We start from the raw sequence: 19,506 nt of genomic DNA, 5'->3' as shown, positions 1-19,506 counted from the left end.
AAGCCAGATTTATCAATAGTGTAAATAATGAATAACCACAGTACTGAAATGACATAGCACAGCTGCAGCAATACAAACGTAAAAGTAACTAAATTGAATGTCATTTGAAGGTTAATGTCAAATTAATATCCCAAACACCAACCAGCTGAAAGAGTCCAATGTGCAAATTCATGACAGAATGATTTTTCAACTTTGCTTTGCATATGACTTCAATACTCCTATCTTGGCTAATTCTGCTGCCTTTTACTTGATCCCAGTCAGTCTGAGTGAGAACGACGCTCTTGTGCCCAGTTTGATGGAATGTGGCAAATCTTGGCAGATTTTTTTGTTTTTTTCTCATTTTTGCAGAGCTTAGTTTTTAATAGGTCTCCAAACTCCCTCATCATTCTCGGCTGTGTGGTCCAATTTGAAAGTCAAAAACTTGGCATTGTACTTTTTCTTTCCCTCTCCATCTGCCCCTCGATCTGTCAGCCAGCCTTACTTGCACTGTCTCTGCCATTAACCTTAATCCTCTTCATGTTTATTACCTTGTTTCACACACTAAAAAAAATACACTGTTTATATCTTGTTTACCAACCTTACCTTTGACATAAATATAGAAAACACATGCATTATATACCCACACATAGAAGATAGCAGGAAAACACTGTAGTGATGCAGGGAGACAGTGATTTCAGATAAATTGAGCTGTCGGGTCGTCCACTTACTCATTCTGTGCATCCAGTCTGCCCGTGAAATGCAATTACACTCAATGCCATGAGTAAGTGGTGGAAACCAGCTTATCATGTCAGAGCCTTAACGAGTGTTACTGAGGGAAATCATGATTAACGCCAAGCACAAAGATAAAGTCGCTCTGTGAGAGAAAGGAAACAGGCCTTCATGAGACAAACCAAAAGACTCATCTTCGTATTCATATCCATAAAAGCCCTTCTTCTCATTGGCTGGAATAATCATAGTAAGAGAAACAGCAGGCATTATGACGTGCAATATATACATACAGGTCTGCTTCTGGCACCATACAGCAGACTGCCAAATTAGCCTGTAGTTACAGCACTGTGCTTTTAGAATGATACCTCTGCTCTTCCGGATCCCATGAGAATACTACCTCTTTAAAAACAAAGGGGGGGGGATCACTACATCAGCCTTAAAGTGTAAAACAGCTACTAAAAACCTTCCCTTTTTCAGAATTTGGTTGGTTTACCTCTTTCATACACAGTATTGGTGTCCACTTTCTGAAGTTTACCACATACTTTTAGATTAATTTTCTTTCTCGAGGGGTGTTTATATTAATTTCACTACACTTTATGAAAATTAACTTGAAAGCACCTGCTTGTCTGAGATGGGTAATCCATCACGCTCATTGTTCTTTACTTTTATTCTTTTTCAAGGTTATTTTGTAATGCAACTCTAAAGAACAAACCTGTGGGGAAAAGTCGGGGAAAACAACACTTTTAAACCTGACAAAGCTTTTCCTTTTTGCTTTTTAAAATCGTGTGTTTTATTTTGAAATCTCTGCCAACATCTTTGAATGTGCCTATACAGTGCCATGAAAAATTATTGATTTTATGAAAAATCGATTATAGCAATGTCTAGGTTCTGAAGCAGCAAAGCAGCCAAAGACCATTACACATCCACCATCATGTTTGACTGTTCGTATGATGATTTGCTTTTGTTTTTATGTAATGATGTGTGACCTCATGGACACTTTGGTGAAGCAAATACATCTTCACTGCATTGTAAATGCTGTATTGGTAAATTAATTTGTTGGTTTATTTTGGTCCATGGACAATGGACAAGTCATTGTCAATGGAACACACCTTGCAAACTTGTCTGCAAACAGTCACAAATAACTAGCGAGTTGTAGTCAAACTGAGAAAAGTGTGATGCAAACCAAAAATAGAGGAGGCAATTCACCTTTAAAGCAAAAGTTGCACCTTTTAAAATGTGCTGGCTGCAGCAGCATACAGGCATGACTCCCATGCAAATTACAGTGGGGCAAAAAAGTATTTAGTCAGCCACCGATTGTGCAAGTTCCCCCACTTAAAATGATGACAGAGGTCAGTAATTTGCACCAGAGGTACACTGCAACTGTGAGAGACAGAATGTGAAAAGAAAATCCATGAATTCACATGGTAGGATTTGTAAAGAATTTATTCGTAAATTAGGGTGGAAAATAAGTATTTGGTCACCTCAAACAAGGAAAATCTCTGGCTCTCACAGACCTGTAACGTCTTCTGTAAGAAGCTTTTCTGTCCCCCACTCGTTACCTGTATGAATGGCACCTGTTTGAACTCATCATCTGTATAAAAGACACCTGTCCACAGCCTCAAACAGTCAGACTCCAAACTCCGCCATGGCCAAGACCAAAGAGCTTTCGAAGGACACCAGGAAAAGTATTGTAGACCTGCACCAGACTGGGAAGAGTGAATCTACAATAGGCAAGCAGCTTGGTGTGAAAAAATCAACTGTGGGAGCAATCATCAGAAAATGGAAGACATACAAGACCACTGATAATCTCCCTCGATCTGGGGCTCCACGCAAGATCTCATCCCGTGGGGTCAAAATGATCATGAGAACGGTGAACAAAGATCCCAGAACCACACGGGGGGACCTGGTGAATGACCTGCAGAGAGCTGGGACCAAAGTAACAAAGGTCACCATCAGTAACACACTACAACGGCAGGGAATCAAATCCCGCAGTGCCAGACGTGTTCCGCTGCTGAAGCCAGTGCATGTCCAGGCCCGTCTGAAGTTTGCCAGAGAGCACATGGATGATACAGCAGAGGATTGGGAGAATGTCATGTGGTCAGATGAAACCAAAGTAGAACTTTTTGGTATAAACTCAACTCGTCGTGTTTGGAGGAAGAAGAATACTGAGTTGCATCCCAAGAACACCATACCTACTGTGAAGCATGGGGGTGGAAACATCATGCTATGGGGCTGTTTTTCTGCCAAGGGGACAGGACGACTGATCCGTGTTAAGGACAGAATGAATGGGGCCATGTATCGTGAGATTTTGAGCCAAAACCTCCTTCCATCAGTGAGAACTTTGAAGATGAAACGAGGCTGGGTCTTCCAACATGACAATGATCCAAAACACACCACCCGGGCAACAAAGGAGTGGCTCCGTAAGAAGCATTTGAAAGTCCTGGAGTGGCCTAGCCAGTCTCCAGACCTCAACCCCATAGAAAATCTGTGGCGGGAGTTGAAAGTCCGTGTTGCTCGGCGACAGCCCCAAAACATCACTGCTCTCGAGAAGATCTGCATGGAGGAATGGGCCAAAATACCAGCTACTGTGTGTGCAAACCTGGTAAAGACCTATAGTAAACGTTTGACCTCTGTTATTGCCAACAAAGGTTATGTTACAAAGTATTGAGTTGTATTTTTGTTATTGACCAAATACTTATTTTCCACCCTGATTTACGAATAAATTCTTTACAAATCCTACCATGTGGATTCATGGATTTTTTTTTTCACATTCTGTCTCTCACAGTTGCAGTGTACCTCTGGTGCAAATTACTGACCTCTGTCATCATTTTAAGTGGGGGAACTTGCACAATCGGTGGCTGACTAAATACTTTTTTGCCCCACTGTATGTCTAACAACTGCAATCTGCTAGTGACCAAAATCACAATAAGATTTATAGAGCAGAAGCCTCTTTGCAACAATTTTTACTTGGTGACACCCAAAAAGCTCCAGCAACCACTTGAATAAACAGTTCAAGTGGTCGGGAGTACACATTTATCCCCTCACAATCAGAGATCGCCAGGGGGTTGCCAACTGGTCTTAAAGCCCTTTGTGTCTGAGGCATAAGAAATCAGAAAGGGTTTTATTGCCAAATGTTGAGCGGGTTTACAACATTAGGAAATTGCTGCGGTGCTTCAGTGCAAACATACTGTTATAAATACTGTTATAAATTAAGCTTAAATAGACATGAAAATAAAAATGAGAATAAGAATTAAAAGTGTTAAGTAGATAGATAGATATATACATGATATATACATGAGTGCAGGTGGTGAGGTTAAGGAGGTTAACATTGCTCCTGCAATATCAACATTGTCATTTTGAGTTCATATGCTGATATTAAAAATGAGCTAAAAACACCTACAAGCTCAGCCTCCCGAGTTTCTATTAAGAAAAAGTAAAGTTCCTTGTTACCATTACCAATACTGTAAATGCTGCACAATCACAAAAAAAAAAAGAATCTTGACACATGGTGTCACTCATCTAATTAGGAGAACTACTTGGATTTCTTTCACCTTGGGAGATCTACCCATCAGTGGTGGCCTTGTCAGGTATCAAAGAAGGAGATGGAATTGTGCAAATGCATTGAGAGGTTATTTCTTTTAATACCACTAGAAAAACTGACTGGAAACGAGTGTCTGCCAATACAAGTCTGCGGACAGTGGTTGTATAAAGTGTACATAGAAGAGTAGAGTTTATTAATATATTTCTGTAATCTTTATGATCTTTACATCACCATCTTCTCCTCTGAGACAAAGTATTATATAAATCAGTATGGGATAATGACCTGGATTCACCTCCTCAATGTACTTCATGAAAGGAGTATGTGTCCCTCACTTACTTTATGGGTGTTCACTAAAGAGACGAGGATTATTTCAATTTCATTATGATGAATAGCTACTCATAAAAACAGAGAAGAAAGAAATCAACACGGCTACTTGAGCGAGCCCAATTATGGCATCTCCTCATAAAAGAAGAACATCACTGCAATCACACTTTAACTAGCACGGGTCCTCAATCTCAAGATGCAAATAATGTAGGGATGGATAGGGCGGGCTCTATGAAATATTCACCTACTGTATGCTCATTATTTCGCTGAGGCACTCGGCATGGTGCAGTCTGGCTAAGTGATGATTGATTGCTCAAGGCCAGGAGAGGGTGCAACAGACAGAGACGACACATACTGCACAAAACGCTTGTGAATATCTCAAGGATTTTATGTGGGACATTTCCATGCATGAGGCAGTAAAAACAAGACAGCCCACAGTGTGATGCCACTGCAGCGGATTTAAGAAATCCAATTAAATCATTGGTGTGAATAAGAGAAAAGGGCCAACAATTCAAATGGGTTTCTACCAATATGGATTTTTATTGGCAGTAAGATGTTGAATAGATCTTCAATGTTTTCGATTCTCTGTATTTTTCAAGCCAAAATAATACCACTGTTCATTGTTTGCCCTGTCATCTTACCATTGGCAGGGCGTTTAAGCACCCGAAACAAACTGACACGCCAATTCAAAAATGGATTTATTATTAGCTGCTATTCAAAACAAGATGAATCACTTGGGATGTATTGCTGCCTTTTATTGGTGAATAAATGTTCACACAAAACACAAATGTGGAAATTAAGCACTATTTCAGTGCAGTCTGTCTTAGTTACAGAGATTCCTCCAGGACCCATACCTTCTATTGCAATTGCTGGCGACTGTTAATAACTGATACTGATAATTTATTTATCCATCCATCCATCCATCTTTATCCGGGGCTGGGTCGCGGGGGCAGCAGCCTAAGCAAAGAGGCCCAGACCTCCCTCTCCCCAGCCACCTCCTCCAGCTTATCCGGGGGAACACCAAGGCGTTCCCAGGCCAGCCGAGAGATATAATCTCTCCAGCGTGTCCTGGGTCTGCCCCGGGGCCTCCTTCCGGTGGGACATGCCTGGAACACCTCACCCAGGAGGCGCCCAGGGGGCATCCTTGTCATATGGCCGAACCACCTCAGCTGGCTCCTTTCGATGTGGAGCAGCAGCGGCTCTACTCTGAGCCCCTCCCGGATGGCCGAACTTCTCACCCTATCTCTAAGGGAGAGGCCAGCCACCCTTCGGAGGAAGCTCATTTCTGCCGCTTGTATCCGCGATCTCGTTCTTTCGGTCAATACCCACAGCTCGTGGCCATAGGTGAGGGTAGGGACGTAGATCGACCGGTAAATTGAGAGCTTCGCTTTTACACTCAGCTCCCTCTTCACCACGACGGACTGGTGCAGCGTCTGAATTACTGCAGCTGCAGCCCCAATCCGTCTGTCGATCTCCAGCTCCCTTCTCCCATCACTCGCGAACAAGACCCCGAGACACTTGAACTCCTCCACTTGAGGCAGGAACTCATCCCCAACCCGGAGTGGGCACTCCACCCTTTTCCGGCTGAGAACCATGGCCTCAGATTTGGAGGTGCTGATCCTCATTCCCGCTGCTTCACACTCGGCTGCGAACCGTTCCAGTGCGAGCTGGAGTTAATTTATTTATTTATTTAATTATTTAAATGTTCCCTGCTAATAGTAAAGTTTATCAGATGATGATTTGCTGATTGATTTTCTTTGGCATATTATTCCATCCTATCATGTGTTAACCCTACTTTAGGCTGGTGACCTAACCAGGGCGTACCCTACCTCTCACCCTATGGTAGCTGGGATAAGTTCCAGCCCTCCTGTGACCTTGACAAGGATAAGCAAAAAAGAATGAATGGAAGGATATGAATGATAATAATGATGGTGATGATGATGAAAGCTGTAAAATAAGGCTTTGGCCTAGGATACACTCTCTTGGTGCCCTTCTAGTACACCTACAGGGAGTGCAGAATTATTAGGCAAGTTGTATTTTTGAGGAATAATTTTATTATTGAACAACAACCATGTTCTCAATGAACCCAAAAAACTCATTAATATCAAAGCTGAATGTTTTTGGAAGTAGTTTTTAGTTTGTTTTTAGTTTTAGCTATTTTAGGGGGATATCTGTGTGTGCAGGTGACTATTACTGTGCATAATTATTAGGCAACTTAACAAAAAACAAATATATACCCATTTCAATTATTTATTTTTACCAGTGAAACCAATATAACATCTCCACATTCACAAATATACATTTCTGACATTCAAAAACAAAACAAAAACAAATCAGCGACCAATATAGCCACCTTTCTTTGCAAGGACACTCAAAAGCCTGCCATCCATGGATTCTGTCAGTGTTTTGATCTGTTCACCATCAACATTGCGTGCAGCAGCAACCACAGCCTCCCAGACACTGTTCAGAGAGGTGTACTGTTTTCTCTCCTTGTAAATCTCACATTTGATGATGGACCACAGGTTCTCAATGGGGTTCAGATCAGGTGAACAAGGAGGCCATGTCATTAGTTTTTCTTCTTTTATACGCTTTCTTGCCAGCCACGCTGTGGAGTACTTGGACGCGTGTGATGGAGCATTGTCCTGCATGAAAATCATGTTTTTCTTGAAGGATGCAGACTTCTTCCTGTACCACTGCTTGAAGAAGGTGTCTTCCAGAAACTGGCAGTAGGACTGGGAGTTGAGCTTGACTCCATCCTCAACCCGAAAAGGCCCCACAAGCTCATCTTTGATGATACCAGCCCAAACCACTACTCCACCTCCACCTTGCTGGCGTCTGAGTCGGACTGGAGCTCTCTGCCCTTTACCAATCCAGCCACGGGCCCATCCATCTGGCCCATCAAGACTCACTCTCATTTCATCAGTCCATAAAACCTTAGAAAAACCAGTCTTGAGATATTTCTTGGCCCAGTCTTGATGTTTCAGCTTGTGTGTCTTGTTCAGTGGTGGTCGTCTTTCAGCCTTTCTTACCTTGGCCATGTCTCTGAGTATTGCACACCTTGTGCTTTTGGGCACTCCAGTGATGTTGCAGCTCTGAAATATGGCCAAACTGGTGGCAAGTGGCATCTTGGCAGCTGCACGCTTGACTTTTCTCAGTTCATGGGCAGTTATTTTACACCTTGGTTTTTCCACACGCTTCTTGCCACCCTGTTGACTATTTTGAATGAAACGCTTGATTGTTCGATGATCACGCATCAGAAGCTTTGCAGTTTTGAGACTGCTGCATCCCTCTGCAAGATATCTCACTATTTTTGACTTTTCTGAGCCTGTCAAGTCCTTCTTTTGACCCATCTTGCCAAAGGAAAGGAAGTTGCCTAATAATTATGCTTAATTGGTAGTAGGCTTTCGAGCCTATACAGCTTGGAGTAGGACAACATGCATGAAGAGGATGATGTGGACAAAATACTCATTTGCCTAATAATTCTGCACTCCCTGTAATAGTTTGGGGGTTTTGGACAGCTCATCAGACAAAAAAACAAAATTTAAAGGCAATGCCTCAGACTTCAGAACATCACGGTCATTTTGTAACTCTTTAAAACCTAATATCTGAGAAAATAATCAGAAGCTGCATTGAAAAGATTTCTTTGTTCAGTTTCCTAAAGAAGAGTTCACACAAGCTACATTAGGAAACACAACAGCTTGGAAAATGGACTAAAGATATCACAAGAAGCTATTGATCCACCTTTGTGAACTCAATTGAGCAAACAGATTATGATACTTTTTTTCCCCAAATCCACAGCTTAAAAGGTTGAGTTCAACATTTTGAGAAATTAACTGTGTTACAGCTTACATAGAAAGTGTTTCAGTTGTATTTTTCAGTCCTCCATCTCAATTCTATTTTAATCAGCGCTGCTGTCTACTGGCCACATAGCGGCTTGCACTATAAGCTCATGAATGCGATCTAAAGCGTAGATGGTATTGTTTTCACCTTGTGAGTGTGTGTCATCATGGCAAAATGTGATCCTGAAAACAGCAATAGAACCAGTAAACGCAATAAAAGGAATGTTTAAGTACTGTAAGTGCTATTTTGTCAATATTGCAGTGTCACAGTTGTCTTGTTAGAATCAAATCAAGCCCATTTTAAATATAGCTTTGAGTGTCAACTCCTAGTTGCATAAGTAGCTACAGTAATTGTGTGTCAAGCTCCGAGGACTGCCAAAACATGAATGACCAACACACAGCGTCACTTTATATCTGAACATCACCTGTGTAGACACAGATGGAGGACAGGAGCTCCTGCAGCTCTACTAACACACTGCTCATGCAACAGCTCCTGTGTAGACACAGTGTCAAATGGGAAACTCACCCACTCTTATGTGAGATATCACATCTTAGAGGTGCTAGGAGCAAGATTTATAGTACAAGTCTTTAGAGTGAGCTTAGCTAACTGCTTGTAGCTTCACATAGCTTTAAGTTGAGGGGCATTGTGGCCAGTGCGATCCCACCATGAAATGTCCTGTAGTAACACTTAGCAGCCTGCAGTGATTCTGAGTTGAGCTCAGAGAGTTAGCAGAACCTGAATGGCCTTCAAATACTGCTCTGCCAGAATGCCTCCTGTGTAGACACAGATGGAGGACTGAAGCTCCTACAGCTCTGCTAACATGCTGGTCATGCTAAAATTCCTGTGTAGACTCAGTGTGTGAGAAGCTCAAGCTCTATCGTGAATCTAACACAGCTGAAATCTAGTTAGCTTGACAATGAATATAATGGCAAGAGGTAGCTGATCTGGCAAAAACAAATATATTTACACTTTGAGTTTTGAAACAAGTCAAAAAAAAATAACAGACTAATAAGTTAAATAATCTGTGAGTTTTATGTTTTCTGTAGGGCCTCAGTCACACAGGCCCAGAGGCAACCACAGGTCGCTAGGGAAGAATATGACCACGTGGTGGACGATCACTGGAAGAGCGTGGTGAAAACAGCTGCCAAGAAGGTCAAGCACCAAGAAACTCCTTGTGATTGCTTTGGTCAGCAGCAGGTTGTAGTGGTTGGCAACTTGTCTGCAAACACTCACAACTTTTATTTTAAAGGCATATGCTCTATTCCCAGTTTACATCACAACTTTTATACTTTCACTACAGCTTAGCAAGTAGATTGTGAGTGTGTTCAGACATGTTGGCATGTTCCAAATATCATCCCAACTAGGGGTAAATAGGGGAATTTGCTAGTGATCAAAGCATGCAAGGTTTCATTGCAGCACCATATACCTCTTTGTAACCAATATCACCTTACCAACTTACCAACTGGTTGAGGAATACACATTTTTCCTAGCAACTGATGGTTGCCAGTCCATCACTTACTACTCTCTAGGCCCGAGGCCTAGTACTTAAGCCTAACTGACTCAAATAAATGCCAATGCAGATAAAACGCTGTAGAATAGGCAGATGCATCTACGTTGGCGGCATGGTAGACAGTGGTAAAATGAAGTCTTCACTAGTAATTTTCGTCTGACAACTAAACAGTTTCAAACCAAATACATTTTTCGTTGAATACTGTTACGGAACACTGCAGTAGCAAAGCCACTGTTTGCTGAGCAGAATTGGTCACAAGAAAGATGGCTGTTTTTTGTTGCAAAACTGGTTAGGGGTGATCGTGGCTCAAGAGTTGGCAGTTTGTCTTGTAACCAGAAGGTTGCCGGTTCAAGCCCCGGCTCAGACAGTCTCGGTTGTTGTGTCCTTGGGCAAGACACTTCACCTACCACCTACTGGTGTTGGCCAGAGGGGTCAATGGCGCAATATGGCAACCTCGCTTCTGTCAGTCTGCCCCAGGGCAGCTGTGGCTACAACTGTAGCTGCCTCCACCAGTGTGTGAATGAATTGTAAAGTGCTTTGGGTGCCTTGAAAAGCGCTATATAAATGCAATCCATTATTATAGGCACGAAAGTGAATTTTTCAAGATAGAATTTTTAGGGCTGATCACTGGTATTGGTAATTTTGACTTCCATCAAAGTCAAATTACCATTATTTTTCAGCTTATTTAACTTTTCTCTCCAAAGAGCAGCTCGAAACGATGAAGACACCACTAAATAAGAGAAAACAAAAACACTGAAGGCAAGAAGACTTCACAAGAGACAAAATAAAACTAACTACCCTTGTCATAGGATTTCATCTGCTATGCTGGAAAAGATGATAACTCCAGCCATCTGCCAGCTTCGCTTGATTGCTTGACAAACAAATGTAGCCGAGGGGGAAAACACTCAGCATGACGGATTCCAGTATGCTTAATGAAATGCTGCTGTTGTGCACCGCCACCGCTGACAAACTGCGGCCTGCGTAAAGGTCACTATAAATCAAGTCCCTCACTCCCAGACTGTTGCGTTTCTGACCCCAATCAAGTACATAAATATGTCCACAAGCATGCACATATAGCATAAAATGACTTTCATTTTGCAAGTTTGCTTTCTGACAGCAATTTATGATGGGATTTTGCTTTTACGTTGTTGAATGTATTTATGATTAGATGTTTTATGACATTATAAATCGGCCTTCCCACTGTAGATTAGGCACAATGAGTAATTTACACTCATCACTGGTGGGATTTACAAGCTGGTGATGGACAATTTACAGATTACACAACGGTTAATTAATCGTAACAATCATAATAATTATTTGATAATTAAATCAGTCATTAATTACAGTTAAAGACAGCCTCACCATACTATAATATCTAACACCTTTTTTCTCCCCAAATCCTGCTTGATATTTTTAAAAGCCTCGGAGTTGGGATAGAAATGCTGACTCACTCACTACATGACACTGGGTAACAGGTGCACAGATACCAGATGTCTGGAAAATCACGGTGCAGGGTGCAGCAGGCATTGCACAGCAATCAATAAAGCAGCATACATGCGGAGGTGGTCAAACAACGCTGTGATTTCAATTCTTCTTCATGTGGTTTGAAACAACCGGGCATGAAAGCAAGTGAAGTGAGCTATTGACATAACACCTACAAGTTATCCTCCGGCAATAAAGTTCGGATTGAAAAGGCATTAACTGTGTAGTGGAGCAGCAAATCATGCGCACTGGCCCCTCAATCAAAATGCACCCATCAGCCTGAAGGCGCACGAGCAGCTGGAATACGCCAAACAGGCAGTTTGAGGTACAAGTAAACAGCTGCTTTCAGTCTGTGCTCTGGGAAAACATAACGGGAAGCAAATTAGGCTGATCTTCAATAACGGGCACAGTTTGTACATTGAGCTTATTGCCATTGTCTGATGGAATAAGCTTATCTTTAAATGTCAGATGTTCTCCAAGAGTCAGGCTTTGCTGGAGCTTTTATAGATATTGATTTGGAAGTTTTTAAAGGGTTTCTTGACAATAATTCAGTAATACATTGCTGAATTGTGTCAATATGATAATAAAGTGATATTGAATTCGAAAAAATATGCATTTACAGTTCAACAAAGTTGAAAATAAAAAAGAAAGAAAAGAAAAAAATCAATTAACTAAAGGAATGTATCTTGCATTTCTACATAGGTTTGGAGTTTTGTATCGATTTAAATATTGATTTTTCAAAAAAAAAAAAAACAACTTTATATATCAAAATCTTCCACCTAATCATGACACATTGGAAGGTATTGCATGTCTATTTATTTAAAAATCAGGTACATAAAAGTTGCAACAAAACTTCCTGAAGTCCAGACTGAAACTCTAGTGCAGACATTACAGGCTGTTAGTTTTCAGTTAAACCCAGGTGCCTCCAAAGTGTAGTAGTTCATGCATTTGCCAAAACATAAGAACGATTCCTTGTTTGAGACCAGGAGGAGGCACAAACCCTGCAAGGGCTGCATCAGGAAGGGCATCTGGTGTAAAACTCTGCCAAATCAAACATGCAGTTCCATCTGCTGTGGTGACCCCTCATGAATAAGCGGGCAGCTGAAAGAATCCAGGTTTTCCGGTACAACCCAGAGAGCTGAAAAATGTAATTGTGTAGTAGCTCAGTGGAAAATATGCAATGGGTATTGAGATTTCCTTGTTTTCATGGCGCTACCAATCCGTGAATCCTCACTGATCAATCCAGCAGTTTCATTTATTAGCTGGTATTTTTTGAAGTACATGAAGAAGCTCAACACAGTCAAACAGAATTTTGGAGGTGTAAATGCAAAGTATCACAGACCTGAGACATGTATGAGCTGGACTGTTATTTAAAAAAAACAAAAAAACAAAAGTTCCCAAAAAAATATTTGTGTATGCCACTATAGTCCAAAGCTGTTTACATGTGCAATAATCTATAGTTGCAATATCCCTATAAATGAAAAACAAAAAACAAAAACAATGAAATAATTAGCTACTTGGACAAATAGACAGCTAGGCAGAGGGGGGAAGTAACAAAGAACATTACTTAAATACCTTTAAATAAAATTTTCAGGTCTGTATTTTACTATTTAATTATATAACAACTTTTAACTTTTACTTCTTACATTTCCACACAAATATTATTATAATTATTATTATATTTTCCTCATTTTACTCTACATTTTTATAACGGGCCCGTTAGTTTAGCTTGTAGATATTTGGGGGAATTAATTTCACATCATTGCATCACTGCACGCCTTCCGGACATGGACCCAATTTGACCCTAAATGTAGGAAACAGTAACACATAAAAGACAATCCTATTGGTGTATCCATCACCGAGCTAACAACATGGTACTTCAGCATCTTACTAGAAGAGAAACGCACACGGGGGGTTTCATGTTTTTTAAGTTGCAGTTCAATTTAAATGCAACTTTGTATCAGCTCAAATATCACAATTGTTTGTATGCAGTTGTGATCACCAAACATGTGTCAGCTAACTGAAAGATACAGCTGCTGTGTCTTCCAGGGGGAGAAAAGAATGAGAAATAACTTCACCCAGAAAATGGGAAAGATGTAGGAAAGAGAGGACAGGGGAGGAAGAAGAGAGATTACGATTAAAGATAAGGACTGCTCAGTGACATTTGATAAACTGGAAATATAAGGAATTCATTATTCAGATCTATTCAGTAGTGTTAAAGTGGTTAGTTTGCAACACTGCACTATGTTTGGTGCAGAGAAGCTATAGTCAGTGTTAGGTTTCATCAGGAGCAGACTCTAATTTTAATCTAAGCTGATGATGCTGATTAGATTCACTCACTGACTTCCACCGTTATACCAGCTTTATACCTTGTAGCATTTAGGAAATCAGCCGCGATAGCTCATGTAACATCTGCGTAGATCATGTTGAATTCATCCGGGTAAATCCACTAAGAGCAGTGAATCTTAGAGCGCCAGCAACATGGGTCAGAGCTGAACACAGCCTGCACACAATATCTACTTGCGCCGCTCACAACAGAAATTAATGCGACTCATTTCTTAGCAATTCTCTTCCCCGCGCTGCAGCACTACAGCTGATCGTAGGGTTCCTACATCTCTCAAATCCCATTTTAACCTCATTTTTCTGTTTAGGTGTGGAGGCAAAGTAACCCATCTACACTGTGGGCAACAGCCAACAGAGCTAGTTGGGGGTTTTTTCTGTTTTTTAAATTCCCTTTGTTTTTCTCTGCTTGTGTTCTACAGATGTTCAAGCTGAGCACATTTATTAGAAGTAGAATTTAGGCTGAAATAATATTTGTTTTCCTTTGAATTAATATTGTTTTGCTATTGTATTAAGATAATATGAGGTTCAGTTTCTTTTGCAAAAAATAAATTCAAATTGCTCATGGGAAAGTTACTTTTTACTTTTATACTTTTTACAACATTTTACAGAGGTTTCACCAGTACTTCAACTTTCACCAGAGGAGTTTTTAACAAAAGCATCATTACTTATTCTAAGAGGAATAAAGAGAGATATTATATTTCCGCCACACTGGCTTCTCTTCATTGGCTCCCTGTTAAATTGAGAATCCAATTTTAAAGTCCTTCTCCTCACATACAAGGTCTTGAATAATCAGCTCCCATATCTTATCTTAAAGACCTCATAGTGCCGTATCATCCCAGCAGAGATCTTTGCTCTCAGACTTCAGGCTTACTCGTGGTTCCTAGAGTATTTAAAAGTAGAATGGGAGGCAGAGCCTTCAGCTTTCAGGCCCCTCTTCTGTAGAACTAGCTTCCAGTTTGGATTTGTGAGATAGACACCCTCTTGACTTTTAAGATTAGGCTTAAAACTTTTTGATAAAGCATATTGTTAGTGCTGGATAAGTTGACCTCGAATCCTCCCATAATTATGGGAATAAATAAGTCAAAGTCTAGGCTGCTGGGGGCTAGACAAAAGGGAGTGTTTCTTCTTCACTCACCTTTTTCACTCACTGTGTTTAAACACCACTCTGCATTTAATCATTAGTTATTATTAATCTCTTCCAGATGGATGGCTGCCCCCCTGAGCCTGGTTCAGCTGAAGGTTTCTTCCTGTTAGAGAGTTTATTCCTCTATTCCCAACTGCTTGACCATAGGGGGTCATCTGATTGTTCAGCTTTTCGCTGTATTATTATAGGGTGTTTACCTAACAAGATAAAGCACCTTGAGGAAACTGTTGTAATTTGAATTGAATTGAATTGAACTGAATTAAGTCTGTACATGTGCCACCTCTGCAGCCAGGGCTAGGTTTAGTCACCTTGAACCATGTCTCTCAGCCCAAACTTTGTCCACCAGAGAACAAGAATCTTACTGTACATTATATGTGGCTATAATTCTACAATTTGCATCATAGTTCTGAGTCAACCTCAGTCCTTATATGACTTGCAGAGTTATGTTGACTAAATTCAGGATGATGTACGGCAGCTAAATAAGGGAAATTTACTTTAGCAGGTGCTTTCAAAAGAAAATATTTTAGATATATTAAACCAAACCCCCCAGCAGTAACCTTAAAATACACATAAAGTCAAGGTGAACTGAAGTGAATCTTTGCATCACGCAGCCACGCTCTTTGAAGTTAATGAGACAACAGAAGCACTCACTGGAGGAGCGCCAATGTTTACTTAAACTGAGAACTCAAAACAGTCTAAGGTATTACCATGACAACAGGGACTCTTTCTGGTTAGTCTTTTGAATGCCTCTCCTCTGCTAGAGAAAAATCTCTCAGTCCATTATTCCTTTTTCTCCCCCCCCCCAATTTCAGCTGAGGGAAACAAATCATTAGTTGTTCAACAACAGAGCCGTCTGTGCCCTTGAAGGAGGATGTTTGCCATGCCAGAGAACAATTAGACATAAACAGAGTGAAAGCTGGAGAACAAGTGTCTGAGCTGTTTCTGAACAGTGTCACATTTAGGCCAGAAGCTCATACATTTGCTGACATCAAGCATACTGAGCTCCGCACATGCTGTACTGCAAGCGAACGGGTGCGATAATAGCCGATGTATCCCATGGTAACGTCTTCACTGTCATTACCCCTTTAGGCATCTGGATGCAGACTTGATGAGCTACAATTTCCTGTGCAGGCACAACACCTTGGGGGTTCTCGCCACCCATTTAAAGTACTATGTGCTTCGCTTGCACACAGAATCCCAAACGGCCAACAACAACTATCCAACTATTATGCTTTGTGGTCAGAAATCACGCTGTGCAGTTTTCTCCCAGTTACTGAGAAGACTTCCCACTGAGGCACTACAGTTAGTCTCAGTCTCATGAGTATGTGCTTACTGTGCAAGAAGCAATCACTTGGGATAATAAACCTGTCAAGTAAAAGTACATTATCTGCTTTGTTGCCATTAGGACTGTGAGAAATGGGTAAAAAACTTCAGAAAATGCTTCAGAAAAACAGCAATGCATGATGCGATACAGTGTGATGCTCAGTTTATTTCCAGCCTGTCTGTTTATGGTGCTAGAGTAGCTTTGCATGATTCACAGATCAAAATAATCCTTATTTATCTCACACTGCACCTTGTCACAGGCACTCAGTTTGTCCTGTGTTCCCTTTAGGCAAAACTTTCTGAAACAGACTAAATGTTCGAATGACAGGAGGGAGGGGTCTCTGTCCTCCAGACAAAACTGTGTGCCTGAAATGACTGCAAAAAAGAGTTTTGGAGCAGTCTGAATCCTGAGCTTTCCAAGTACTGCACAGGGATTACTTGTACATACACTGACCTCATTATTTTCATGATTCACAGTTTAAAGTAATCATTATTTATCTTACACTGAGCCTTGCTGCAGACCCTCACTTTGTCCTGTGTCTGAAAAATAAATTATCACTTCTCCCTTTAAACTAACTTGTGCCAAACCTACCACCTCATGTAGAAAAAAAATAGTGGAATCTAAATGTTTAGAGTACTCTGAAGTCTGAGTTTTTGGCTCAAGCTTATTACCATAGCTCTGTACTTTAATTTAAAAAGTTTTTTGTAGCTGAATAAAAGTACAAAACCAGCATAATACAGGAACTGTGGCAGTAGTTTGCCAGCAGATCCATCCCATTTAAAATGATGGCTTAATTGTGTTTTGTTGTGTGAAGTGAGGGACTCTCCACTTGTGTGTGAAAATGCCTCCGCCATTGTGAAGTGGAGCCAGCAGCAGTGATTAAGTTATTGAAATCTGCCATAAAGTGTCTAGATAGGGCCCAGCATTCAGTGTAACAGTGATCCAAATGTTGTCTATCACTGGCCCATAAAAAAGACAATGCTGTCTCTCGGCCTTCAATCGTCAATGTAGAGTTGGTGCTCACAGTAAAGGCTAGTTAGTAGTTAGGACTCAGGCAAGAAAAAAGAAACTTAGTGTAGCCCTCTCTTACATATGGGTGTGTATGTGTTCTCTGTTTTTAAAGTTAAATTAAGGTCAATTTAAAACCATTGAAATATTAAGCATTTGCTTAAATGTAAATCCGTCCAATAACGACCTGCTTGCAGGTTTCAGATATCACAGGAGATGTTTAAATTCACTTACAAGGGTCATGCTGATGGAAAACCTGAAATATTTTTCCACTTTCAGAAGAATAAATGATCCATGTAGGGGTACTGTAGCATGCTCGAGTTGTAGCTGAAAACAATAGTCTGCCTTTCTGGGATATGCACTTTCCTTTAAATAAGCTAGGTTTAAAAAATAACCCATAGGGAATACCTACTGAATAACAGCCTTCTGCCTTACACTGTGTGAAATTCTGAACTTTAACAAGATTTTCTTCCAAACAAAAATGTTTACAAGGTTGTCATTATGGGTTGTCTTCTTGCATTTTTCTAGCTCACTGCAGCACTCCTTGTCATTTTAGTGCCACTTGTAGATCAGACAGGCATACAGCCATTGACAGGACTCTTTATTGTGTCATTTAGTGAAAGACTAACTCTAAAACCACTAGTTGTCAGGGGGGTAATATATGAGCCAAGTCTTGCACTCATTCCCAAGTAAAATTCAACTTCTTGTTTTTGCCCCAAAGTTAAGTGTTAATTAGTGGGCTTTAGAGATGCTGATAGGCAGTTTTTCTTTTCTCTTTAGACGTGCAACTACAATTAAAATCACTTTCACTTTACATCTCATTCAGTGCAAGCGCATTTCTGATTTGGAAGTTGACCAAAATCCTCATGATAAACACCCATGTTTACTTTTCATTACGCAGGGATCAAAGAGATAAACACACTCAGCACATCCCCTCACAACTTAAGGCCACGGGGAGAAAAAGACGATCTTCAGCCAAGGAACCATTTGGAAAAGCCTGACTCCACACAGCTGTGACCCACATCTTCCAAAATGGCCTTGAGTGTTTGCAGAGCTCGGCTTATTCAGCTATAAATGAAGAAATCATGGGGAGGAATCAATTTTTTTTTTCTTTACCTTGGTTGGTTGGATAAGAATTTCAGCAAGCGCTCAAGCAACATCAGCAAAGGATCATAAGGCATGAAATAACATGATAATGCAGAATGAACTATAATATTCTCAAAATCAAAAATTTAAAGGCTCAAAAGCCTTAAATAGGCAAGATAGTGGCCTTTAATATCCGAAAGAGCCCCCAAAGGACACTTAGTATTCACTCTCCTCATACATACAATCATATAGCTGCCTTCAGCTCCCTGCACAAGGACAGCCAGAGTCATATATCCTGCACCTCACAGCTTTAGATGCAATAAAATATTAATGGGACCCTCCTTGGGCAAAAGGTTACCTCTGCCCTCAGAAGCATCACGAGGCAAAAGAGACAAAGCCAAAACTCAGCAGTCATTATGAATGGCCCCATAAAAGCAGGACAAAACTTTCAAACTCCTTTAACTATGATTCATGTCCCTCTTGGCTCCATTAGATCGGCTGCACTTGCAAGCAGGGAAGGATACGTGAAATTAAAAAAAGGGCGTGAACTATTAGAAATCACCTCACATGGTTATAACGGGCGCAAAAAAGGTAGACATTAATTATATGCATTTCCAAAACAGCCGACGCGCGTCAAAGCGCATAGGCTATGGAAAACGGGAACTAACAGATGGGGGAAAGGAACGAAATCGGCGTCATACACTACGTACGAGTCAAAAAGCCGCCTTACCAGTACGTTGCCCTGCATTTTTGCAGTCTCAATCAGACTCTTTTCCTTCATTTTTCCTCCCGTCGACCTTCCGAGCCTGCTTCTAAAAGGTTGGATATGTGGACTTTTGGACAGCTTCTGTCAGCTCTCCTTCCCCGCCGCTTCCCAGCCAGACCCTTACATAGTGAGACAGTTAATAAGTGGGTGGGCTTACAACCTAACGGGAACGAAGGAAAACAACGTGGGCTCTTCGGTGTACTGCTCAATATTTGTATTGACCAAGCTGTCCTTCCTCGCACACACGAACAGCAAACCATACGGTGAAAAATAAATATAAGTTTGAGTGAGATCACTGATTTTTTTCTTTTTTTGATTTTTTTTCTCTTTGGAAGAGGCGCGAGAAGAGAGAGAGGCAACAGAAAATCCAATTTCCTGTGGAACAGGGAAACTGACACCGTGTTGTTTTGTTTCTTTCAGAAGCAGCACA

At 40.9% G+C, this 19,506-nt stretch overlaps 1 protein-coding gene across 1 annotated transcript in view; it reads right to left on the bottom strand.

Moving 5' to 3' along the window:
* dpp6a (dipeptidyl-peptidase 6a) overlaps nt 1-19,182 on the bottom strand; it is a 228,636-nt gene extending 209,454 nt beyond the window's left edge. Inside the window, exon 1 of the mRNA XM_085419146.1 lies at nt 19,041-19,182. Coding sequence (XP_085275272.1) covers nt 19,041-19,091 — 51 coding nt within the window. The 5' untranslated portion in view covers nt 19,092-19,182. The remainder of the gene's footprint in view (nt 1-19,040) is intronic.
* Between the last annotated feature and the right edge of the window lie 324 nt (nt 19,183-19,506).

This window comes from Rhamphochromis longiceps, linkage group LG9 (genome assembly GCF_057381845.1).
Source record: "Rhamphochromis longiceps isolate RC_006_pf linkage group LG9, R_longiceps_female_GT1.1, whole genome shotgun sequence".
NCBI lineage: Eukaryota > Metazoa > Chordata > Actinopteri > Cichliformes > Cichlidae > Rhamphochromis > Rhamphochromis longiceps.
This window is presented reverse-complemented; position numbering and strand designations above follow the sequence as displayed.